This window comes from Ananas comosus, linkage group 2, assembly GCF_001540865.1.
Source record: "Ananas comosus cultivar F153 linkage group 2, ASM154086v1, whole genome shotgun sequence".
Lineage (NCBI taxonomy): Eukaryota > Viridiplantae > Streptophyta > Magnoliopsida > Poales > Bromeliaceae > Ananas > Ananas comosus.
Genome location: NC_033622.1, coordinates 11702167 through 11726431, shown reverse-complemented (window position 1 = coordinate 11726431; position 24265 = coordinate 11702167). Strand labels below are relative to the sequence as shown.

Sequence of the window (24265 nt, the reverse complement as noted above, 5' to 3'; positions counted from 1 at the left end):
AGCACGGCCAGGCCTGTATCAGGTCATGGCGGCCGAGTAGTCGGCCAAGAATATATGTCCCAGCACGTCCCATAGAGCCGGGCCGGCCCGGCCCGTCACGATGCTACAGTAGCCGTGCATGGCGCGGCCCACAACTGTGCTGGGCCGGGCGGCCCCCATTTTACACCCCTACTACCCTTCTTTAATTTAGCAAAATAGATATAGCTAGATGATATGACGATATTATTATTATATTTTAATAATTAATTACCGAACAATATCTATAATCTATAATCTATAAACATAAACATATATTAAATCCCATAATCTATGTCCACGTGACAGCATTTGGTTAATCCGGATTTATGTGGGACCTATCTGTCACTTAAATTTAATTTTATAGATTATAGATCCATTGACCCCACCTACCAGTTTTTATCTACTCATTTATTTTCGGTTCACTCATGGGAAGATAAATCGGCTACTAATTTCCTTCCATTGAATCGTCTATAATCTATAAACCTATATTAAATTTCATAAACAACATTTGGTTAATCCGGGCTTATGTGGGACCTACCTATAACTTAAATTTAAGTTTATAGATTATAGATCCTTTGACCCCATCTATTAGTTTTTATCTACCCATTTACTTCCATTTCACTCATGGGAAGATAAATCGACCACTAATTTCCTTCCATCTATAATCTATAAATAAATCTATATTAAATTCGATAATCTTTATTCACGTGGCAGCATTTGGTTAATCTGGGCTTATGTGGGACCTACCTATCACTTAAATTTAAGTTTATAGATTATAAGTCCTTTGACCTCACCTATTAGTTTTTATCTACTCATTTATTTCCGGTTCACTCATGAAAAGATAAACTGGCCACTAATTTTTTTCTATCTATAATCTTCTATAAATCTATATTAAATCCCATAATCTTTGTCCACGTGGCAGCATTTGGTTACTCCGGGCTTATGTGGGACCTACCTATCACTTAAATTTAAGTTTATAGACTATAGATCCTTTGACCCCACTAGGGGTGGAAACGAGCCGAGCCCGAGCGAGTTTGCCTTAGCTCAAATTCGGCTTGAAATTAATTTCGAGCCTAAATTTAAGCTCAAGCTCGGCTTGAAATTAATGCGAGCCGAACTCGAGCGAGCCTAATTTCAAGTCGAGCGAGCTTGAGCCCTAAGCGAGCCGCTTGAAATTCTCAACATCGTACGATTAATAGTTTAATTTGTATAGAACATTATTTACAATTTGATACAAAAATATATCTAATAGTTCAAGATACAAAATAATTATATGAAATACGGTATTATAATATGAAGAAAAATAATTTACGAGTTGAATATCTAATCTTTTCAGCTTCGCATGTCTTCTTTTCCGCCTTCAATTTTCATATTATTCTTTTTCATCTATGCGGTCAAAAAATGAATAAATTATAGACAAATATTAGATTAAACTATCTAATTATATATAACTAAAATCAAAATTTTATATAAACAATAATTTTTTATCTTAAAAGTATTCTGTATATTTTCTCAAGCACACAATTAATGGCAAGGTAGGCAACAGCGGACGCGTGCTGTTACTTGATAACTTGGGGGGCTTTAGGTTTGACCGCTTGAGGAGAGAGAGATAGAGAGAGAGAGAGAGAGAGAGAGAGATAAGGAATTTAAGGCTTTGTAAAAGAAAAAGAGGAAGAGAGTGTAAATTTAGTAAAATTTAATTTTTTGTTGGCATATTGGGTTTGTTCTTATGGGCCAGTAATATTGGCTCAATTTTAACTAAACTTAGGTTACTCACTTAGTTTACATATATATATATTCGAGCTTTTCGAGCCTAATTCGAGCGAGCCGAGTAATACTCAAGCTCGGCTTGAAATGAATTTCGAGCTTTTTTTTTTGTTCAAGCTCGGCTCATCTAATTTCGAGCCGAGCTCGAGCGAGCCGAATATCGAGCCGAACGCGAGTCGAATGCGAGCCGGCTCGCTCGTTTGCCAGCCCTAGACCCGACCTATCAGTTTTTATTTACTCATTTATTTCCAGTTCACTCATGAAAAGATAAACTGGCCACTAATTTCTTTCCATTGAATAGGACTATCTTCTCATTGATCAAATAGGTTCACGTATCCCTAGACCTCGGTTTGCCACTCTAGAGTTGTCGCTCCAACTGGGCTCGATCCTTTTTCCGTCTCTGTCGTTTCGGATTGCGGCGCATTATTCCCGTATCCCTCTCTTGCCAAAAAAAGGGTTCTAATTTATTGTCTTCTCTGCTCATCCGATCTTGCGCCGCATCGGATTTATATATTCGTTGTATCCAAAAATTGTTTTACAGCCTTTTCCTTATCTTTTGTTGGCTATAAAATAGTTCATTCATCAATTTTTTCTATGCAGCAAATGTATTCTATTCCGGATGTTTCACTTGGATCATGGTTGACTTGATTAGATGCCGAGCATATTGAAGATCGAAGATTATGCCGCCGCACACTCCTGGGTAGGATTCTTTATTTCTTCTTCTTTGTCTTATATATTAACTTCCGATAATATTATTCTAGATATTCCGAAAGATATCAATAGTTTTATTTATCCATCTTATGCTAATCATTGAACTCACAATTCTCCGAACATCCCTAAAATTCGATTATTTACTTATCTATTCATTTTTTCACAGCTGTGTCAGAATCCAGCATTTTCTATAGGAGCAAACATTGTAAATGTAAAATTTATAATTACTACTTTTGTCAATCTTTTATTTGAAACTTAGTTGGTATTTGTTGGCAGATTGCGAATGGAAGGCTCAAGCAGGCAATACCTGTGCCGCCTTCTTCAACTGGACCTGCCGTGAGCCTTTCATTGTTTTTGCAGTTTTAGTTTGCCTAGTTACTCCATTGTTTTCCCCAAAAATACTGAATACTATTTATTTTATCTCAGAAAATTGTCTGCATTTGGTTGTAATGGTTAATCATATTCGACAGGTTTGATTTGAATTTGTTGTTTTATTTCTTTGCTACGATTTATTTATCATATAATATATTTTATGCTGATGTTGATCTCTTTTAATCATGAATTTGTTAATTGTGTGCGGTTGATTTGGCGTCATTTGTTCCTAATTTTTTTAAGTTCTCCAATCTGTAATGCTTCTATGTATATTTACTTTTGTTTGCCTGCTAATTTGTGTATATGCTTTCTTAATTTATTCACTATCAATGTGCCTACACATATATTTTTTAACACGTGTGAAGAGACAAATATATAATACAATAGTTGACATGTATGAGATAAATAAATATCTAACCATGTAGCCAATGTATTAGTCAGGTCTCAATGACCAAATAAATATTATAGTAATTAGATCTAAGGCAATCCCATTATTTGTTCAACACTACAAACACTACGCACTGTAAGAGATAGAAGAAAAATCAAGAGCCATCAATGTTTTCAAAGAGAAGAAAAAATAAAGAACAATCGATGCTTTCAATGAATAGGAAAAAAACGCAGTATATAAAGAAAAAAGACAAAGTTACTAAATTCTAGTACAGTAAAATTATATCCTAGTCAAGGATGGTATGCCAAATGATTTAATATAGGTATTTTAATGAGTTCTTTATAATATAAAAAATCAAGTGAAAATATATTTTAAATTTGCAAACGAGTTGTTGTGTAAAGACTGAATATACGTACTATCCATGGCTTGACTAATTGAACTATAATCCAAGAATGTTCTGGTTGTCCTATTTTGAGATATCTGTATCAAAATAATTGTGTGATTATTGGTCTGCAATAACGACCATTCAGTAGTGGATACTTTGCCAAATCAAACACAATTAAGATTCCAAGATTTGAATACCGCAAAGTCATTTTCAGGCTAAAGATAAAATTTGACTAAAATTGTCATGCCTCGGATTACTCGTTTCTCTGGGCTCGCTAACAGACCTGCCGGATACAAAGGTATTTCCTCTGTATACGAAGCTAAAAGTAAAAATACCTGTAATCAAACAATACTACAGACAGTAGTATAGAGCAGTTAGGAGAAAAGAATACAACAAGCATAAATAAACTGTGATTCTATACATATATGAGATCCAAGATACAAAAGCACTCGCACTGGCGAGAGTACAAAATTTGTATGTATAAACCAAAACTACACTACCTGCTGCGGTCCTCCACTAGCTCAGCAACTCGACTGGAAGGGTTCTAACTCGCGACGCCCTTGCCACGGTCAATATCAGCGACAGCAGCAGCCGAAGACGATGGCTCTGCAAAACAGTGGAAGCAAACTGGGCGTGAGAACTACTACAAAAAGAAGTAGTTCTCAGTGGGTACCGCCCTCAACTCATCGGTCCACCCACTAAGTCTACAGGAATAAGCAAGAATAGTATAAAGAGCTGGAATAAATCTACAGCTAGATGCCACTATACTTATCATGCTCTAAATCTAACCATCTGTAGAACAGTGTCAACTCAGACCCAATCTCAAGTAAGGACTGCAATCATACCCGTCCCTGGGACTGTGAACACACTCGTCCCGCCCGGTCGCGACTATACAGCTACCTCCATACTAACCAGTTTGTGGAGAGCAAGTCCAACCTACGCGAACGACACCAACACAAAAACACTAAACCCAACTTCGGAGTGGCACTTGTGGGCGCTACCCAACCGAGTATGCAAGCGTATCTCTGTCGAGCTCAATCAGGCTCTAACAAGCCAAAGACAAGTAGCTAGGGTCAAAACAGGTCAAGAAATCAAACCCACGTACCCTCGACACAATCTGAGACCAAAAACAGGAATCTGGGTCCACCGTCCATCCCAACGGCACCCAACAACCCGAAAGAGTCTAGACTCTACTGTAAAATAAACTCGGCATCCCAGCACGAGCGTAAATGTATTCTAAACTACCCCGGGTATCCACCGCGCTGAAACAGCGGTGATACAAGCAAACCACGGCTCCTAGAGCTAAATCAGGTAGTAGAATCATATGATGGGTCATAACGCGGGTTTTCTCCTAAGTCAATATCCAAGTCCAACATGTATATTTATCGAATTATTAATCATGCTCACAATTCTGATTTCATACATGATCTAATCAAAGAAATTGAGCTAACACATGATCTATCGAAAGCTGAAATCACACATGTCGACTAATACGGCTTAGGAGTAAAACCGATGAAAACCCACCTCGAGAACAAATTCCTAGCAGCAAGAAGTTCACTCAGCTGCGGAACACCCTGTCGGAACTAGCCGCACCTGCTTTCAGCCAGCAAAGATGAACAATCAGGATCCAAACATCAATTCCACTAAAATCCATCAAAAATTTCAATTTCAGCACTTAAGCTTGGATTTCTCCCCACTCCAATATTAAAACTCACCTAACAATCTCCAAATCAGGTGAGGACAGTCCCAAATCCAGCAAAAACTAATGGGTGATGCGTCTCAGATCCAAAATCCCACTGCCTACAAAGATAGTATCAAGAAAAGCTAAAAAATCTCATTTTCAACTCAATGTCAACAGCAGTCCCGATAAATCTCAGTTCGACCAATCTAACCTCAACCAAAATCTGCAATTCAGGGTTTCATGGATTCCTCTGGAAGTCTAGAATCCAGCAAACCAAGTTTCACTGCAATCCGACCTTCCTACGTCGCGTACGAGCCAAAACACTGGAGGTTGTCGCTGCAGAACTGCAGAATCAGCACCTATCAAGCTTGAAATTGTGGATCTTGAAGCAATTTGAGTAGATTTGAGAGTTGGAAATGCAATTTAAAGGTTCACTGTGAAGAATGGACGAAAAGGCTTCACTGGGGTCAAGCTCCCCTTATTTATAGGGTGCTGGAAGAATAAATAAGCCTCAGGTTCAAAAACTGCTAACCTGGTGTCCCTGCAGAAACGGGCATTTCTGGGCGCCCGAAACCCAATTCTGAGCGCCCGAAACCTCCGAGCTGCACAAAACTTCCTCCTCGGACTCTCCGCTAGCGGTGTGCTGCGCCCGTAAACGGCTCCGGCAGATCTCACCTACCACCAGCCACGTGTCAACATAAACGATATTCACGATGTAAAATTTCCGGACCCACTTCTGGGCGCCCGGAACATAGGATCCGAATTAGCTTACAGTTTCAGTTAAATTCAGCACTCAGTTCTGGGCGACCTAAACCATGGTCTGAGCGCCCGAATCTGGCAAAACTCCAGTTTTGCTTAGTTGAGTGTGCCGAGTCCATTTCTGTATCCAATTCTTACAGAAACGACTCCGACTCAGTCCGACACTCTCCAGATGTGTCGACCAGTCAATAATACTGAAGCCAATCCTATCCGAAGCTCAGAAACACTACAAAAATAGTATCAATTATATGTTACTTTGTCCCACAATCAAACGAAATAAATATGATAGCGCGATCTAAATGTGATAAATGAGAAAGTTAATGTGTTTCGGAATTTATTTAAAAAATTATATAACGCTATAGAAGGTAAATCCCACCCACCTCTAGAATATTATTAGTGAGTCAAATCGAGCTTTATATTCGACACTCTCTATGGTAACTAATGTCTTGTTTGGTATTGATTATACTTTTTTAATTATTTCTCATAAACTTAAACTTAAACTTAAACTTAAATTCATGTTATTGAATGATTTGAGGGTGATGGATTGTGTCTGTAATCTATACAATCGGGTTTTGCTTATCATCTAACTTTATATACAATTGCAGACTTATATTTCCAAAAAAGAAAGCTATTGGATGTTAATGTTGAATTTACGAAAAAACAGTATGCAAGTAAACGGTCGCAATAGTAGTTTTGCGAGGAAGAGTTAGATCGAAATGTAATTGCCGTAGAAAATCCTAAATGATTACTACCAACTTCTTGAGACAATACAAACCTGCAAATCATTGGTGAAGAAGACTTTTCCAATTTGTATTGCTGTGAAAAACTTGAAAATCTCATTTGCAAGATCCTACATAAAAATATGTCTTCAAAAGATTTGGCAAAATTATTCGCTACAGGAAACAAAAAAAGTTCAAAGGTCTAAGACCTTTAGATATTTGCCAGTGCCTAAATTGAAAAACAGTAAATAATTATACAAATAGTGTAAAAGATTAAATCACAATATATAGATAAAGTAATTAAATAATTATAATTAAGCTTTTAAACTTTAATTTGTTAATATAATATCGTGCGTTTGCATGAACTGGATTTTTTGAAATAGCCAAATTCACATAGCACTCTCAGGGAAAATCAAAACATGCCAAGAAAAAAAAAAGCTACAGTGATTGTCAATTATATATGAAGGACATTGGATCTGCAAGACACATATGTAGAGACTCTTTAATCACATTTGCACCTCCCTTCTCATGAATTAACCCTGAGAGCCCCATTAGAATTTAATAAACGTATCAAATGATAGGTGGGGTTTGAGTATACTCTTCTCAATTACCAAATTCCCACTTCACCATAATACGAAGCATTCAGTTCATGCGTGGTATTTTATTTTATTTTATTTTTTTGCTGATTCATAGGTAAATGACGATTTTGTTGATGAAAAATTCAAAATTTTTTAATAATTATTATTTTTAATTCATTAATTATTTTATTTTTTATTATTTAATTTATTATTTTTATTTATTTTTACGTTCGTGCATGTTACGGCGTGCCCGATTTGCTCGCCCGTGCCCGTTATGGCGCACCCGATTTGCTCGCGCGCGCACACGAAGTGGGCACGGACGTTCCACAGTGGAACGTTGCGCAATATTTTTTTTCTTCTTCACCTCTCCTTTTATAAGAGAATTCTATACTGTTATACTTACACGTCATCAATAATAAGCCAATCATATTTCTTCTTTTCAACAAAAATATAATAAAATATATCTTTTTAATCATGATAGGACATATACTCCTAAAAGGAAATATTTGATTGATTCGTTACGCCACGTCACCAATATACCCGTTGCATTTTAGAATTTTTACTTTTAGAGTGGACTCCACTGTCCATGAGTTTGTAGAACACATGACAGAGAGCCATGTTTTATGTACTGTTCACAGAGATGAACATAGTATATAGAGGGAAGAAAAGGAGAAAAGAAGTTTTTATTTTAATTTTAATTTTATTTAATTTGATATCTTTATCGCTGGTAGAAGCTCCGTCAACCTCTCCCGCGTTCGTATACATAGGAGGAGAAATTTCGGTCGTATCTTGGGATGGTGTTTTCAGTTAATCGCGCACGATGGACGAAAATACGTCTTAGAGTAGTGCCTCGCACGCTTCCGGATCAATTGTTTGATATTTTGTTTCCGGTTAATCCCACACGAAGGACGAAAATACGTCTTAAAGTAGTGCCCCGCACGCTTCCGGATCAATTGTTTGATATTTTTCTTCCACAATTTTTTTTTTTGAAATTTAACGATCATCTGTAAGTTGATTTATTTAATTATCATCAAAAAATAGTTAAATTTTAATCACAATTGAAGTTTTTTGTGCCTTCATGCGGGATTAACCGGAAACACCGTCCTAAGGTAGGGCAAGAATTCCTCTGTAGAGTGTACAATTTCAAAAAAGGCAAAATTTTTGCTCCAAGGGGGATTTGAACTCACGATTGCAAGGTTAGCATTTTTACAGAAGATAACCTAACCAACAGCACTAATTCTAATCTCCACTTTTCTTATCATTTCTGCAACAATTAAAATCTGTTTGCTGCAAAGACTTTTGAGTCTAAGGTTATAAGCTAACCAAAAACTACCCGTATGCTGACCAGTTAGCTTAAAAATATCGAGTAGTATTTTCTAAAAATTAAAGAAAATAAAAACATATCATAGTTTAAACATGCAAAAGCCAAAAAAAGGAACAATAACAGCTAAAATTCTAACACAATGAAGCAAGTTAAATGAGCTAATCTAAGAGAAATTCAATAAATAAAAGATCCTTTATAAGCTATAGCTGACCTGCAATCCAGATATTTCTGGAGGCCATTCCTGCAGAACAACTCTATCTGATAGAAACTATCTCAACCCACCTAAGAAAAGGTATTTAGGAGCACAAACAACATAGGGAGATATTTATTAGCCATTATTAAAAATAAATAGATTTAACATTTAAGCTATGTTTCCATCTTAAATAGTAAACTTTGCCTTGCATGAATAAGTGCAAAATAAACGACAGCTGAAGGCAAGACTTGCAGTAAGACAAATCCAATAATAAATATGACAGTAAGATTTTTGCACAATTTGGTAAATTCTAAAAAATACTTCCCTGCAAAGAAGGAATGATAGGTTAAATTATTACAACTAAGATTTCAACAGATATTATGCACTTTGCAGACATTTAAAGATTGATATTTAAATAATCAGTAGTGCAGAAAAAAGTTTTTATTCTTAGCTCTTTCGAAATCAAAATTATTTTCCACCTCCATGGTGGAATTTATGTTAGGGCGATTCGACTATGTTCGAAATGAAAATCTGGCTATCAATATCTTTGGCTCAAGTTCAAATTATATCACAAATTAATGTTCCTATAATTTCAATCAACTAATTTCAGTCAATTAAGTTGTAAGTAGTCGGTTGAATCTAACTTCATATGGATCTTTTTGGTATAATTGGTGAATTGATTGATTCATTTTCACAGATGGAGGCCCTTTTTTGTCATATTTACTTATATTGAATTTTGTATGGCGAAAATCGTCTCGTTTTCAAGTTTTACACTGAATTCTAATTGAAAATTGCCTCTATTTTTTCTTTGAATTTATTTCAAAACTATTTGGTAACAAAAAAATATATTTGTAGTAATGCCTATTTGTCGCATCGCTCGGCTCTCTAAACTAGTTAAATCTTAAGCAATATGATTATATTTTAAACACTAAACGTTAAACCCACTATATGACTATATCTGTAGGCCAACACATCAACAATATAATAGGTTGTCCAAAACTGGGGTACACTTGAGTATTTCTTATTGTAAATAGACTGATAATTAGAGAGGTAAATTAGTTTAAATTTTAAATTTTAAATTTTAATTTTAAATAAAACTTTAATTTGCAATTTTTAATTTTCAATTTCAATATTTTATTTAAATTTTGNAATTGGCAATTTTTAATTTTCAATTTCAATATTTTATTTAAATTTTGAATTTTGAATTTAAATTTTAAATTTTAAATTGTGGAATTTCAAAATTTATTATTTTAAATTTTAAATTTTAAATTGTAGAATTTCAAACTTTAATTTTTAATATTTTAAATTTTTAATATTTTAAATTTTAAATTTTAAATTGTAGAATTTCAAACTTTAATTTTTAATATTTTAAATTTTTAATATTTTAAATTTTAAATTTTAAAATTTAAAGTTTGAAACTTTTAATTTTTAATTTAAATTTAGAGGTTAAGTTTTAATTTGTAAATTTTCAATTTTAGCAAAATTTATTTCTAAATTAAGTAAACAAAGTGGGTAACATACTTCCTATCTCTCTCAAAAAAAATTCAATTTTAGGTTTCAGATTTTTTAATTTAAAATTTAAAATTTTAATTTTTAACTTTATCTTTTAAATTCAAATAACAAATTTTAAATTTTGGTTTAGGTTTTAAATTAAAAATTTTAAATTTTAAAGTCGAATTTTAATTTTAAATTTAAATTTTAAAATAAAATTTGAAAAAAAAATTATTTTGAAACAGTAAAAATATTTTGTCAGATAATTTTATAAAATTACCTCAGAAAAATTACATTCCTTTTGATTCAACCAAATGTTCATGTAACTGTTAATCAAAATCAATTCTTTAAGTTAAAATCAATTCTGTAAAATGAGATAAATATGGAAGCTAAACAGCCCATTATATTGAAGTTCTCTGTACCACTTCATAAATACGATGTCTCGCTTTCGCTTGTACACGTGTCCTCATGTGACACGGCACATTGCAACACTTTTGGAAGGTGCAATGTCGACATTTTTCCTCTGCTCACAAATGTCTGATATATATGGAAGTTAGGACATCACTTTCTTTATACTGTTTTTGGCCTGATTGGTATCATGTCCCTCTTTCGCTTTGCATTTTGCCACTTCAGCGAGATTAAACTAATTTAACACTCTTCCTCCCTAGAAACAGAGATATAAATATAACCTGCTCTTCATACCATATCCATATACCATAATCTCCGCGTAAATATGGACTTCACAATTCCCTTTCTTTGGATCTCACTCATCCTCTCATTTCTCTACCTCGTCAAGCGGAAGCTGAGCCCGGGAGCCGGAAAAACTGGAGCACTCCCCCTCCCCCTCCCCCCGGGGCCGACGCCGCTCCCGATCATCGGCAACATCGTCGACGTGGGCGCGCAGCCGCACCGCTCCCTCGCGCGCCTGGCGCGGGTCTACGGGCCGGTCATGTCCGTGAGGCTCGGCCTCACCACCACCGTGGTGGTCTCCTCCCCCGCCGCGGCGCGCGAGGTCCTTCAGAAGAAGGACCAGGCCCTCTCGGGGCGCTGGGTCCCCGACACCATGCGCGCCCTCGGTCACCACGAGACCTCCACCATCTGGCTCCCCTCTGCCGACCCCCTGCGCAAGAACCTCCGCGCCGTCAGCGCCACCCACATCTTTTCGCCCCGCAGCCTCGATGCCACGCGCGCCGTGCGCGAGCGCCACGCCCGCAAGCTCGTGGCAAACCTCCGTTGCCGCACCGGGCAGCCGGTCAGGTAATTAAGTGAAGCAATAGTTGCTTTTTAATCGTATGGTTCTGAAATAAGAGGGGAATAAATTATTGTTTCTCCTTTGTTCCAAACACTATTTTTGGTATCCGAAAATATTATTTCTCTTATTTCTGAAATAAGCTAGTGTAATATGCTATAATCTTGAAATAACTATTCCACCCTTTCCCTCAAAACAAATTTGTTCCCAAGTAAAAAATAAGGTTAATTAAAATCTAATGTAATTTCAATTATGATATTAAATTATTAATTAATCTACTTAATGTATTTAAATTATTATCTATTGCTTAAATAGTAGAGTAATTAATTAAGTTATTTTTTATCATTAATTAACAAATTAAAAATTAATATTTTAATCAATTTATTCAATTTCAAATATTTATATTTAATCAACCATTAATATTTTGACTTATCTATTTAATTTTTAATTAATTAATATATTAATTACCTAATTAATTAACTAATATTTATATTTATTAAATTATTAATTTATTAATTTATTATAATATTCATAGGTAATAAATTTATTAGCTTATTGAATTATTTTTAATTTCATATATTTTGATGTTATATTATAATTTTTTGATGTTAGTTAGATAGCTGTTATTTTTCTTGTTCCAATATAACCCTCCAAACACCACTTATCTTATTCGCAGGAACAATCTAATTTTCATCCAAAAAAAAAAAAATGGTGTAGTTTCTATTTATATGTTTGTTAGTTAATTTGTAAATTATTCATGAATTATTCACGAATTATTGAAAATCAGAATTAAACGGTCCGTTTACGAATTTTTTTCAAAATAAAAAAGGAATTATTGACAAATTTTCGGGTCAGCCGAATAATTCACAAATTATTCACAAATTATTTCCAAATTATTAAGAATCTTAATAAAAAATTTATAAATTTTATATTAAATATAGATTATCTTATATCTTATATTTTATATTTTATACCGAATTTGTTTTTCAAGCCGAAATTTTCAACAAATTTAAAAAATAAAAAACAAATTTTGTGTGTATTATATCCGTACTGAATTTTTTCCGAATCCGAATTAACTAACTATAATTTATACCTTAAAATTTGTACTTACTTATGGAATAAACAGGTTTACTTATACCCCGGTCAAACGCTATCATATATAGGAAATTATACTTAATTATTTTATATTTAGTTGACTAGAAAACCTTTGTGAATGTACCAAATTGTAAATTTTAATAAAAGTTAGAAAGTAAATATTAAATAAGAGTATATCTCTTAGCCTCCGTTTGGTTCGGGGTTAAGGAAAAAGTAGCTATTCCAGGGATAGAGTTAAGTTCAGGGTTAAATTGGGGTTAAAGTTTTTTTGTGTTTGGTTGGGGGTTGGAGTTAGTCTAGAATAATAAAAAATAGTGTTTGGTTGGGTTGGTGGGATAAAAAGATAATAATTGATAAAAAAGGATAATGATTGGTTGGAGTAGGTATGATAAGAAAGATAGTGGGTTATTATGAATAGAAAATAGTGTTTGGTTGGAGTTTGGTGGGGTTAGGTGGGATTAGCTAACCCGGGATAATTTATTTGAGGTTGAGTTAGATGAGGTTAGCTAACCCCACCTATATTTTGGGATGTTTGGGGATAAAATGGGGGTTAAGGGGTTATTCCACCCCTTAACCCCCAACCAAACAAGGGCTTACAAAATTTTAATTTAGAACTTTCTATTATGATACTATATAAAATAATTTATTCATATTGTAAATGTTTGAGCATTGAGAAACATGATGTTATACTAATAGGATTCGCTTTTCGGTATTCAACGCTGCGCTCAATGTCATCTCGAACCTTCTCTTCTCGGAGGAAGTGGTGGACCTCGCATCGGCCGAAGAGGCATCTAACCAAGAATTCAAGCGTCTCGTCTCGGGCTTCATTGAGGAGATGGGGAGGCAGAACATCTCGGATTTCTTTCCCTTCTCCCGACGGCTTGACCTACAAGGCCGGCGCCGCGTCACCGCCGGCTACCTGAGAAGGTTCCACGAGTTCTTCGGTGACATATTCGACCGCCGCTTCGCCGAAATGAACTCCGGCGCAGAGAAGAAGGGCGATTTCTTGGACTCCCTCCTGGAGCTGCACTCCCAATCCAAGCTTCAGCGGCGAGAGATCATAACTCTCCTCATGGTATGTAGTTGTCAGTCAAATTACCTTCTAATATTCGTTTAATTCTTTCCTCTCAAGCCACAACGGCCGTTTTCAACCATATCCTTCTTTTTGGCCAAATATTAATTAAAAGGAAAAAATTACTATGAAGAGAATATAAGGGTGCATAAACCTATCCGGAAATATAAACTAGTTAGTGCTTTCCACTTTTTAGTTTTTAGATTAATCTCTTCGATCATTTCTAACTTTTGAATTAATATTATTTTTTTAGAGAACTACTAAACTCTAGAGGGGATCATTCAAATATAGGGAGAACCACTATCAGCCCAACCTTACGATACTGGATCCAAAGGCTAAAAAGTCGAAAGTACTAATTTCTTTATACTTCCAAAAGTATACTAACTCTACACCACCTAAAAAAGTTTAAATCATACACTTTATTCATTCAAAAAAAAAAAAAGATATACCTACAAGTCACACTATATGATTGTAAAGAGAATCCCACCCATGAGTGAGTAGGGAATAGCAGGTACACTCCAAAATGGGTGTGTAAGTAGTATTTATGATATATAAAATAGTAATGTGAGTGCTATATCCAAAAATAAGTGTAAATCATATATCCTATCCATCTAAGAACGAAGTTAAGCCGACTAGTCACATCATGTGTTTGGACTGCAGCCTGAACTTTGATTAGTAGTTCTCAAAATGTGACGAACGTGATATTTTATTTCTCAAGCTTTAATTTGTTATAAGTTCTGCCTGAAACTTTTAGAATTATAATAATTTAGTCTTTTGTACAATTCAATTTTGTTGGTTAAATTTTAACATCCTATTAATGTAAAAGTGATGAGTAATTATAATTTTTGGCACATCAATATTATTACATCACCTCTATATTAGTGATATACTAATATTTAGTCAACTAAATTAGTTATCATACTTGATTGTACGTAACAATTTAAAAAATTCAAGCTAAAATTCATAGTAAATTAAAGTTTGAGGACAAAAAATACAACCGGCCTCATAGTTTAAGGAAAAAATGTGCGATTTATCGTAAAAACTATCTGTTTTTGAGTTGGAACATGGCATTTTCGGATAAAATAGTTGTGACACCCCAATAGTGTCACATAGGATGGGAATAAAATTGTCATTGGATTTGTAAAGGGACTACACCCTAGTAATGATAACTGGACTTAAGCATTTTGGACTGGTGGTTTTGGCCCAACGAGTTATTATTGCTAGTAAGCTACGTCGTCACGTTTGGTATCAGAGCCAGTTCACCAGCCGAAAGTGTGAGATGAGTTTTGGCTGAGCCAGGGTCGAAATAACAGAGTAAGCCAAGGTCGGTGATTGACAGATTAACAGATTAAGTCAGGGTCGGAATAACAAAGGCTAGCGAGACAAGTCTCACATCGCCTGGTGATCTTGGGCTGTGTGTATTTAGGACTGACGAGAACGTCAGGAGCTAAACGGGGGGAGTGACTAATCCCTAAGTGGGTAGCCCGCCCGCATAAGACGAAGGATAAAGCCTCAGAAGCGAAAGGACCATCCCTAGTATCGTAGTCGAGTGTTCATTTACCGCTGAAAATGAAGCGAATAAACGGATAAAAAACCCTGGCCAGGTACAGAAAGAAGAACCGTACCGTCCAACCCCTTGCATATCGATCGGAAAAAAGCAATTGCAAATGCTATCTGTGGTTCTTCCTTCCTATCCCATCTATCTATAAGAGTTGCTTGATTCGCCTCCATCTCTAATAGGGCTGGACTAAGTTCGGGCAGATCGGAGTCTCATTTCAATACACCTTAATAATCCCACATCGGATGGGAATAGTCCCACATCGGATGAAAATGAGGTTGTCATTGGGTTTATAAGGGGACTCCGAGTTATTTGCTAGTAGGCTGGGTCGTTACAATAGTATTAATGCTAGAGTAATTTTACAGCATATTTTTCACACTTTTCAATTTTACCTTTTTGTTTCGATCAAGCCGAGTATTCCAGATGAGTTCGCAAACTATTGACTAGGTCAAAGTACTTCTGACTTACGAATCGGTTTAGGAAATAACCCTCGATTAACAAAATCAAGCGATAGATTGATGAGGGATCTGCTCAACTAGATTCGTTCTTATGCACGTAAATCACTTCGGAGATGAGTCAAACTCTAGACTTTTATAGTCAGCTGAAGCTAGAGCCGAACTGATTGGATTTCATTACAATGTTAAGCAAAACGCTGAATGCTACAAAGGAAAGTGCTCTAGGGCTCAAATTGCAGAGTAACTCAGACTAAAACTAAATGCTAAACTCTAAAACTGAAGAGCTGTAAATACTAAAATGTGAAGCTTAAAAGCAATGATTTTCGAAATGGGGAAAAGATGTCTATTGCGGGTGATTTTTTGTTATTTATAGAGTTACTCTCTATTTTCAATTAATCTGTTATTATTGGGCGATTATCATTTCGTTGGAATTGCACTAGCCCTTTTTGTTCAGTTACAAGACTACTCTCCCATCTCTCAACCGTTCCTGCCCAAAATCTTTGTTGTCTTTCGACTCTTTTTCTTCGGCTTTCTGGTATACCAAGTGTTATTTTTTATTTGATCTCGTAAATCGAACCGCAAATCGAGCAGACTATCCGTTGGCATCACATTTTCTTATACCAACGCCTTGTTAATAAAAAGATTATCGAGCCCTCTTTTTTTTTTTCTTTTTTTTTTTTCTATAATACCTATAACTGGTGCACCTGTGCACGTAACTCATTAGAGGACTTCTCTATATTATTTGCCCATTTAACAAATCGATCAACGAAAATAATAAATAACTAAAAAGTAGAGAAGAGTGGATGATTAGAATTGACAAATGTTGAACTCTTTTGATCAGCAGCTGGTTGAACTGTTTACTCGAACTCTTTACATGGCAGCTGAAAAAATCTATTGATAAAAAACAAGTAAATAAATAAATTTCCTGATAAATAAAGTACCATATTTTTTTTAAAAAAAATGTTCATAAGGATTACAAAAAGGTTTAGATGGATTAAAAAGTCTCATAATTAAACAGTTATTGGTTCAAGGGTTTGTTGTTTTCTTGTAAAATGTATAACTAGTGAAGTGATCCGAACAATGTAATGAATTTTTTTTATAAATAATATTTATAAATAATAAATATTTTTATTTATAAAATAAATTTTTAATAAATGCGAAGAAAAGCATCATTATGAAGTCAATGCTTTAGTACAACATATTTGGTTCTATTAAATACAAAAATTTTAAAACTAATTTTAAAACTAATTTTCATCACAAAGTACAGAGCATCTACCATATAATTTTTGATCAAAAATTCTAAATAAGTTACATATTCAAAATATATCTAAAACAAATATACATGAAACTGAGTAGAAAGATAGTGATTGTATTTGTGAGAAAAGTTACTGCTTATAACTTCAAAATTAAAAGTAATGCTCCAATAATCCGCTTTCTTTTTATTGTACTGTGGATCATGCAGAATTGTTGCTGTTGTTAGAAAAGTTAGGTTCCTTTTAAAGCTTTAGAAATATTGCCTTTTTTTATTTTTACAGGTTTGTAGGATACAATTTTGTATGTAATAATTTTTTTTCAAAAAAAGAAGAATCAAATCGTAAAAAATTGAATTCGCGTTGTATCCTGCTATACTATTGTTTCACGGGCAAGTCCAATCTTATTATCATATTACCCTGATTTTTAAAAAAGGCTTTCTTTAGAAGTTTTTATTAGTTTCGTTTTTTATTTAATTTGCCACGATCTTATTGTATATGTAGAATTAACGAGTTTTGAATTTGTCTTAATTTATGCTGGTTTTTGTTAGCCAATTTTACAATAAAAAAAAATGAGCTGCATATTAGATTTTATCAAGTTTGCAAGCTCGGCTTTTTATGACCTTGATATGGATCAAAATACATACAAGTATCTTAAATCTGAATATAATTTTTTGCGAGTTTAACATAGTATTCTCATTTGATTTTATGATTCACATATAATGTTGTACAATTCTATTGCTTACTAACATAAGTAGTTATAACAGCGACAGAATAAAGATAAAAAAATAATAATAAATAATAAAATAAGATACTAATAGAAGCTGAATAACTTACAATGGTTAAATAAATCAATGATTTAACAAAAATTATTTATTTATTAGCTACATATTTTCAAATTAGTATCTAAATGCACACTTTTTTCATTCGGAAGTAGGTAGATTTGGTTTTAATATTTTTATTTTTATTTCACCGACACGATAACCAATTACTAAACAGAATAATATGATAAAATATTTTATAAATAATATAATGATAAAATATTATATTTTATTATTTTGTGATTTGTAAATTGTATGCCATCTTTTTAGTTGATAGATCAATATATCCAAATAAAAATAGAACCACCTAATAATAAACTGCAAATAATAATGCAGTAAAAAAAAAAATGCACTACACCATATGACGGGAACTTAAAGTTCACCCTTATAAAGAGAATTTATCTGATACCCACCGTCCCTAAAGCAAGTGGCAAAAGACTTGATGGTTGGCATTCGAGACCCGAGTTCGAATCCTAATTGATTCACATTTCTAGCTAAATTTATTTCTAAATAAAATAAATGAAGCGGATATCGTATTACCTATCTCAAATAAAAAAATAAAAAAATAAAAAAATAAAAAAAGCTTCAAGCTTGTCTATTTTCGACCATAAGGAAAAACCTTGGATAGTACAATAATATTCAATTGCATTATATTTCTAGAATTCAGAATGAGAAAGCTCATCTATTAGTAATATCTGTGCTTGATTCTCTTTTACTATTTTTTTTTTATAGAAAAATATGAGGTCTTGAAAATCCCTATATTTATTTTTTTTTTATTTTGTTTAAGAGACAGGTAGCACGTTATCCGCTTCGTTTATTTCATTTAAAAATAACTTAGCTAGAAATGTGAACCAATTAGGATTCGAATTTAGGTCTTGGATAGCATCCACCAAATTCTTTGCCACTTACTCTACGGACAGATGAAACAAAATAAGCAATTAAACAACAAAAAGAAGAGATTTTAGCTATTTGAAGAACAAATCCAGTAGCTACTTCGGCCGCTCGATCTACCAAAAGAATTAGCTCTAGAATCCCGGAAATATCATCTCAGCCTCTACAAAAACATAACAATATGGCACAAACAAAAAAAAAAAAATCAAATATTTATAGAAATTAGGGGATAAAAAGTGAGTACCTTGGAGGGGAACTTGGCGCAGGGGTGCTTGCAGAGGAAATAACGTTGTGGTGCACGAAGGCTACTGTGGATTCGATCCACCACTAGGCCTTCCGTTGCTCCTTCTTTGCAGTGGTGAGAGGGGGCACGGGAGAGGAGGAGTGCTTAGGATTTGGGATTTTTTTTTTCTTAATTCTCCCTCTCTCTCTCTCTCTCTCTCTCTCTCGTGTGTGATTGATGAAAAATATGAAGTGAGTGAGAGGGTAAGAAATGTACTATATTTAAAATAAAAAAAAAAAGAGAAAAGAAAAGAAAGAGAGAGAGAGAGAGAGAAATGCAGAGAGAGACAGGACAGGTGGGCCTCCTCACGAAAAATTAGGGTGTGGTCGACCCCACTCATTCTTGGAATGCCGAGAGCACAGCAACTCACGTGCTCTTGAGTTTCTGACCATAAAATAACTTTTCTTTTCTTAGTATGAGAAAGGAGAAAAATTGAAAGAAATTAAATATTTTATTTTTTTTTTCTTTTTAAATTTTTTTTTAATTTTTTTTTTCTCTTATTTCAACTAATTATCAAAATTGATGAATAATTAAGAACGTAGGAGTATACTAGCTATTGCGCTCCTGATAGCATAGTAATTCTACTCGATAAACTAGATAATAGTTAAATAAAAATAAGTAAATTTTAAATTGTCTTTACTGTAGTGTAGCTTATTTTTATTTCACCATTCTGTTTCATTTTTTTTTTGTTTCTATGTGGTTTAACTTATTTTTATTTTATCATCGCATGGTTAAAACAGTTTTACTTTACTCTTGTTATATAGCATATTTTTTTATTTTGCAACATCCTATAATTTTTTAAAAATTTTTATTTTGTCATACTATTTTATATAATATTTTTTTATGAAATAAAAAAATTAAATTAAACTAAAAGGAGATAAAAGTGAAACTCTTAAAACTACGAATTGGAAAATAAAAGCAAACTAAACCATAAAGATAATTAAAATTTTATCTGAGAAAGAAAAAAAATAATAATATGTTGTTTAGTCTGAAGGGTAAAATTTGAAAAGTTACTAAACCAATTTAGAGCAATGTTTCAATACATCATAAGTATTAAAATCAAACTCTTAATTAATAAAGGGTATAGTTGTATTTTATATAAAGTGACCTATTGAATAGATTACCGATTTGATTTAATTAATATGACGATATTGAAAAAAACTTAGTAGTATATACCAAATTTATTAGCATTATATAATATTAAGTATCTTTTTTAGTTTTGCTACTTACCAAATTAGACAATACCTAATTTGTTATCCAACTCAAAAAAACATTAAATTTAAATTTAAGTTTTGAAGTTGGTATTGTAATATAAAATTTTAATTTCAGAATTTATATTAAACTTTCAAATTTTGAATCTACATTGCACTTTTAATCTGAAAGTCAAATTTTAATTTTTGATTTAAATTAAAATTTTGAATTTGAACTGAAAGTTTTATTTTAAATTTGTGTTTTATATTTAAAAGTCGAATTTGATTTATAATTAAGTTTTTTATGTTGTTTTGAATTTAAATTTACAGTTTAGTTGTAATTTGAGTTCCAACTATTGTTGTAGTTATTTAAGAAGGTTATAGTATTCTTAGTTGGATAAAACTAATTTTGTAGGCCAAATATTTTTATAAGAGCAAAATACTCTTTTAATAGGTATCTGGTAAATCTTACCTATGTCGAAATAGTATATCGTCTTTAGAATTATATTACATCTTAACCACCTATTTTAAGAAAATAAATTATCAAGATTTATACGGTCAACGTATTTCTAAACAATTTATAGCTACTCTGCTGACAATTTTTGCTCCTGCAATGTCAGTTCCCTTTGGTGTTTCAGTTTCTTAGTAGAGCATTCTGTTCCACCGGAAGTTTCTAATATCGTTGAGAGTGCATTGATTTAGGACTTCTTTGCGGCGGCGAGCGACACGACCCCGATCACAGTGGAGTGGGTAATGGCGGAGCTGCTCCGCAACCCGGCGGTGCTCGCGAAGGTGCGCGCGGAGCTACGGGAGACGCTGGGGCCGAAGGAAGAATTCGAGGAATCCGACGTCGCGCGTCTCCCGTTCCTGCAAGCGGTGATGAAGGAGACGATGCGGCTGCACCCGGTGGGCCCGCTGATGCTCCCGCACAAACCATCCGAGACGGAGACGGGAGTCGGCTTCGTGGAGGTGGCGGGGTTCGCGGTGCCGATCGAGGCGCGAGTGATGGTGAACGTGTGGGCGATCGGGCGGGACCCGGAGGTGTGGGCGGAGCCGGAGGAGTTCCGGCCGGAGCGGTTCCTGGGGGGGCGGGAGTCGGACTTCCGGGGGGAGGACTTCGAGTTCCTGCCGTTCGGCTCTGGCCGGAGGGCGTGCCCCGGGATGCCGCTCGCCGTGCGGATGGTGTCGCTCGTGCTCGGCTCCATCCTGCACGCGTTCGATTGGCGGCTGCCGCGCGGGATGCGGCCCGACGACGTCGACCTCTCTGATAAGTTCGCCGTCGCTCTCGCACTTGCCGTCCCGCTAACGGCCGTGCCCGTTCTGCCGGTGCCCCTCACTTAGAGTGCCGCGACAGATACCACCAAATGTAGTCTAAATATTATTTATGATATGATAATATTATTATTATATTTTAATTATTAGTTACGGGACATTAAATACTATTATTAAACTCTAGGCACTGCCATTATGCTCTAAGGCTTCGTTTGGAATTGTGGGGAGATTGCGTTACGTACGGTGAGAAACGACGGGAAAATATTTTGTTTGTTTTCGTAAGTAATATTGCGTTCCACATATCGCAATAAGTCGGTTACGATATATTTTTTGCAATCCCACTGGCGATCCCACCGGAGAACACAGAAATATATTCCTATATGTTTTTTCCTCAACTTCATTTTATCTAATAGCGTTAAATAGACTTTAATACCAAACTAAGCCTAAATCCTAAACCTTAATCCCGCAGCATGAAGTACCAAAAGTGTAAAATAACGTGGCAGTCTTAGGGGGGTAAAGAATTGTAAGATCGACATGTGTGAACTTTGAACCAGTGCTAAATTGCACTTATTTGAAACCTCAAATTGTCAATATTATTATTATATTACTGTAGATTGGTCGCATCTCATTGACGCATGATAATCTCACGTTTCCTTTGTTAGTAATTATAATTACAGATTTTTATTTATGCTTAACAATTGAATACTTTAACTTTAATTGCTTTAAAAATAATTTGTGTGATAATTATGTTACATACGTTGTGTTATTTTTGAGTAAAATAGAATTAGATGATTTTAATTTTCTCTCAATAGTACAAGCTCAAATGTAAATTTTGTTAAATATGCAATAAGATTAGATGTTACACACATTCTTTTCTTTCTAACGAGAGCTAGAAAATATCTGACATTGTAATTCGGTTGTCTTATAAATTTAGGTCAATTTCCATAAAAAAAAATCACTAGTTTTTCGATTTGCAAAAGTGAGCCACTATTTGGATTTTACATATTCGGACTAGATTTTTAACAACTGATCAAAATATCTTCATTCCACTTTCTCTCTCTTTTTTTTTCTTTCATTTATTTATTTTTTATTTCTGATCCCCCCTCCATCGTCTCTGTGGCCACTATCCTATTAACAGGATTGGGTCCCTTATCCTATCAAGTCGATTTGAATGATCGGAACTTCAAATTAATAATCGGCACCGTTGAAGTTGATCTACACAATTAGAAATGTTTAGAAACCAAATTTTGTAATATTTAAAAATCATTATCAAGTTCATCTTAAGAGTTGAAAAATGAACGGTCATAAATGAATAACCTTCTTAAAATAGAGGTTAGACTTTCTCAGTTGGTAATCAGAGTTATCAAACATTATCTAAATAGTATAAAGAATTTTTTATCAAAAATTCAAGCAATTTGGATTGCTCTACACCGTTAAACAAGCAAACGGCTAATATAAGCCGTCAAAAATTGTCGATTTTACGACACTTTGATCACCATATAAACCATTATCAAAATTTATGAAATTTAGTTTCTAGATATTTCAAATACTCTAGATCAACTTCAACGGCTCTGATCATCCCGATTTCGAAATCTCGATCATCAGAACAACTTGATAGGACAAGTGCTCCCTATCTATTAATAGGATAGTAGATTAGCCTATATATATATATATTAGTAGAGAGAGAGAGAGAGAGAAGAGAGAAGAGAGAGAGAGAGAGAGAGAGAGAGAGAGAGAGAGAGAGAGTTGTGCTGGTATGCTTATGGAAGCACGGAGGCCTCCGTGCTCCAAGTCGTTTTCGATGTTCGGACTTTCGAAACTCGACGATCGGCTCCATTAGAGTTGTTCTAGAGTATTGAAGGACCTAGAAAAATAATATTGCGATTTTTCGATATCATTTGCTAGTGATCGAAGGGGCTCAAATTTAATAATTTTAACGGCCGTAGTGAGCCGGTTGCAAAGTTTAACAGTGTAGAATATCCAATCACATGAAATTTTGATAGAAAATTCTTTATACCATATAAAACAAGATCAATAACTTTGATCTAAAATTTTAATGTCATATCATATATTGTAAGATTTATATTTTCAGCCGTTGATTTAAGCCACTTTGATCACTAGGCAAATGATATCGAAAAATCGCAAAATTTATTTTCTAGATACTTTAAATACCTAGATCAAGTCTAACGGAGCCGATCGTCGATTCGAAAGTCGGAACATCGAAAACAAAGTGAAAGCTGGAGCCCTCCGTGCTTCCATTGAGCATCATAGCCGCACTATATATATCTATCAACTTATAAAAGCGTGAGTTTTGAAATTTTTTTCTTTCCAAAAATGTCTCTATCTTTTTTACTAATATTGTCATGTCTAGTAAATTTCAACCACTCATTTTAAATAAATCTTTAAATAATAATTTATTCTTAAATATAGATCTTAAGTTTTCGCCATTAGATCTCATCCAACGAATAAAAATAAAGTATCTGTCATTTTGTTGACAAAAATACCCTCTATATCCGTTATCTCCTATCTATTGCGGTGTTTCTCAAATAGTTTTTTTCTACCCCACTATCGACGTAAAACTAAATTTATCTCTTATCTAACGTAATACCGCCAATCATGCAATACCTTCGCTAATCACGTAATACTAAAATTAAATTTATTTGCTGCCAACTGTAGTATTCAAAATTAAATTTAAATTTGTAATGCCGCATAAATTTAATACCGCGCGAATTTGATAATTTGA

At 34.2% G+C, this 24265-nt stretch overlaps 1 protein-coding gene across 1 annotated transcript; it reads left to right on the top strand.

Annotated features, from left to right (window-relative positions):
* LOC109705766 (oryzalexin E synthase-like) lies at positions 10930-21671 on the top strand. The gene is made up of 3 exons (XM_020226555.1): positions 10930-11643; positions 13427-13805; positions 20953-21671. The coding sequence occupies exons 1-3, from the start codon at positions 11120-11122 to the stop codon at positions 21589-21591; spliced, it is 1542 nt and encodes a 513-aa protein (XP_020082144.1). The 5' UTR covers positions 10930-11119; the 3' UTR covers positions 21592-21671.

Coding starts and splice junctions, on each gene's coding strand:
- LOC109705766 (XM_020226555.1), top strand. CDS start 11,120: ATGGACTTCACAATTCCCTTTCTTTGGATCTCACTCATCCTCTCATTT. Junction 11,644..13,426: donor CGCACCGGGCAGCCGGTCAG/GTAATTAAGTGA, acceptor TTATACTAATAG/GATTCGCTTTTCGGTATTCA. Junction 13,806..20,952: donor AGATCATAACTCTCCTCATG/GTATGTAGTTGT, acceptor GCATTGATTTAG/GACTTCTTTGCGGCGGCGAG.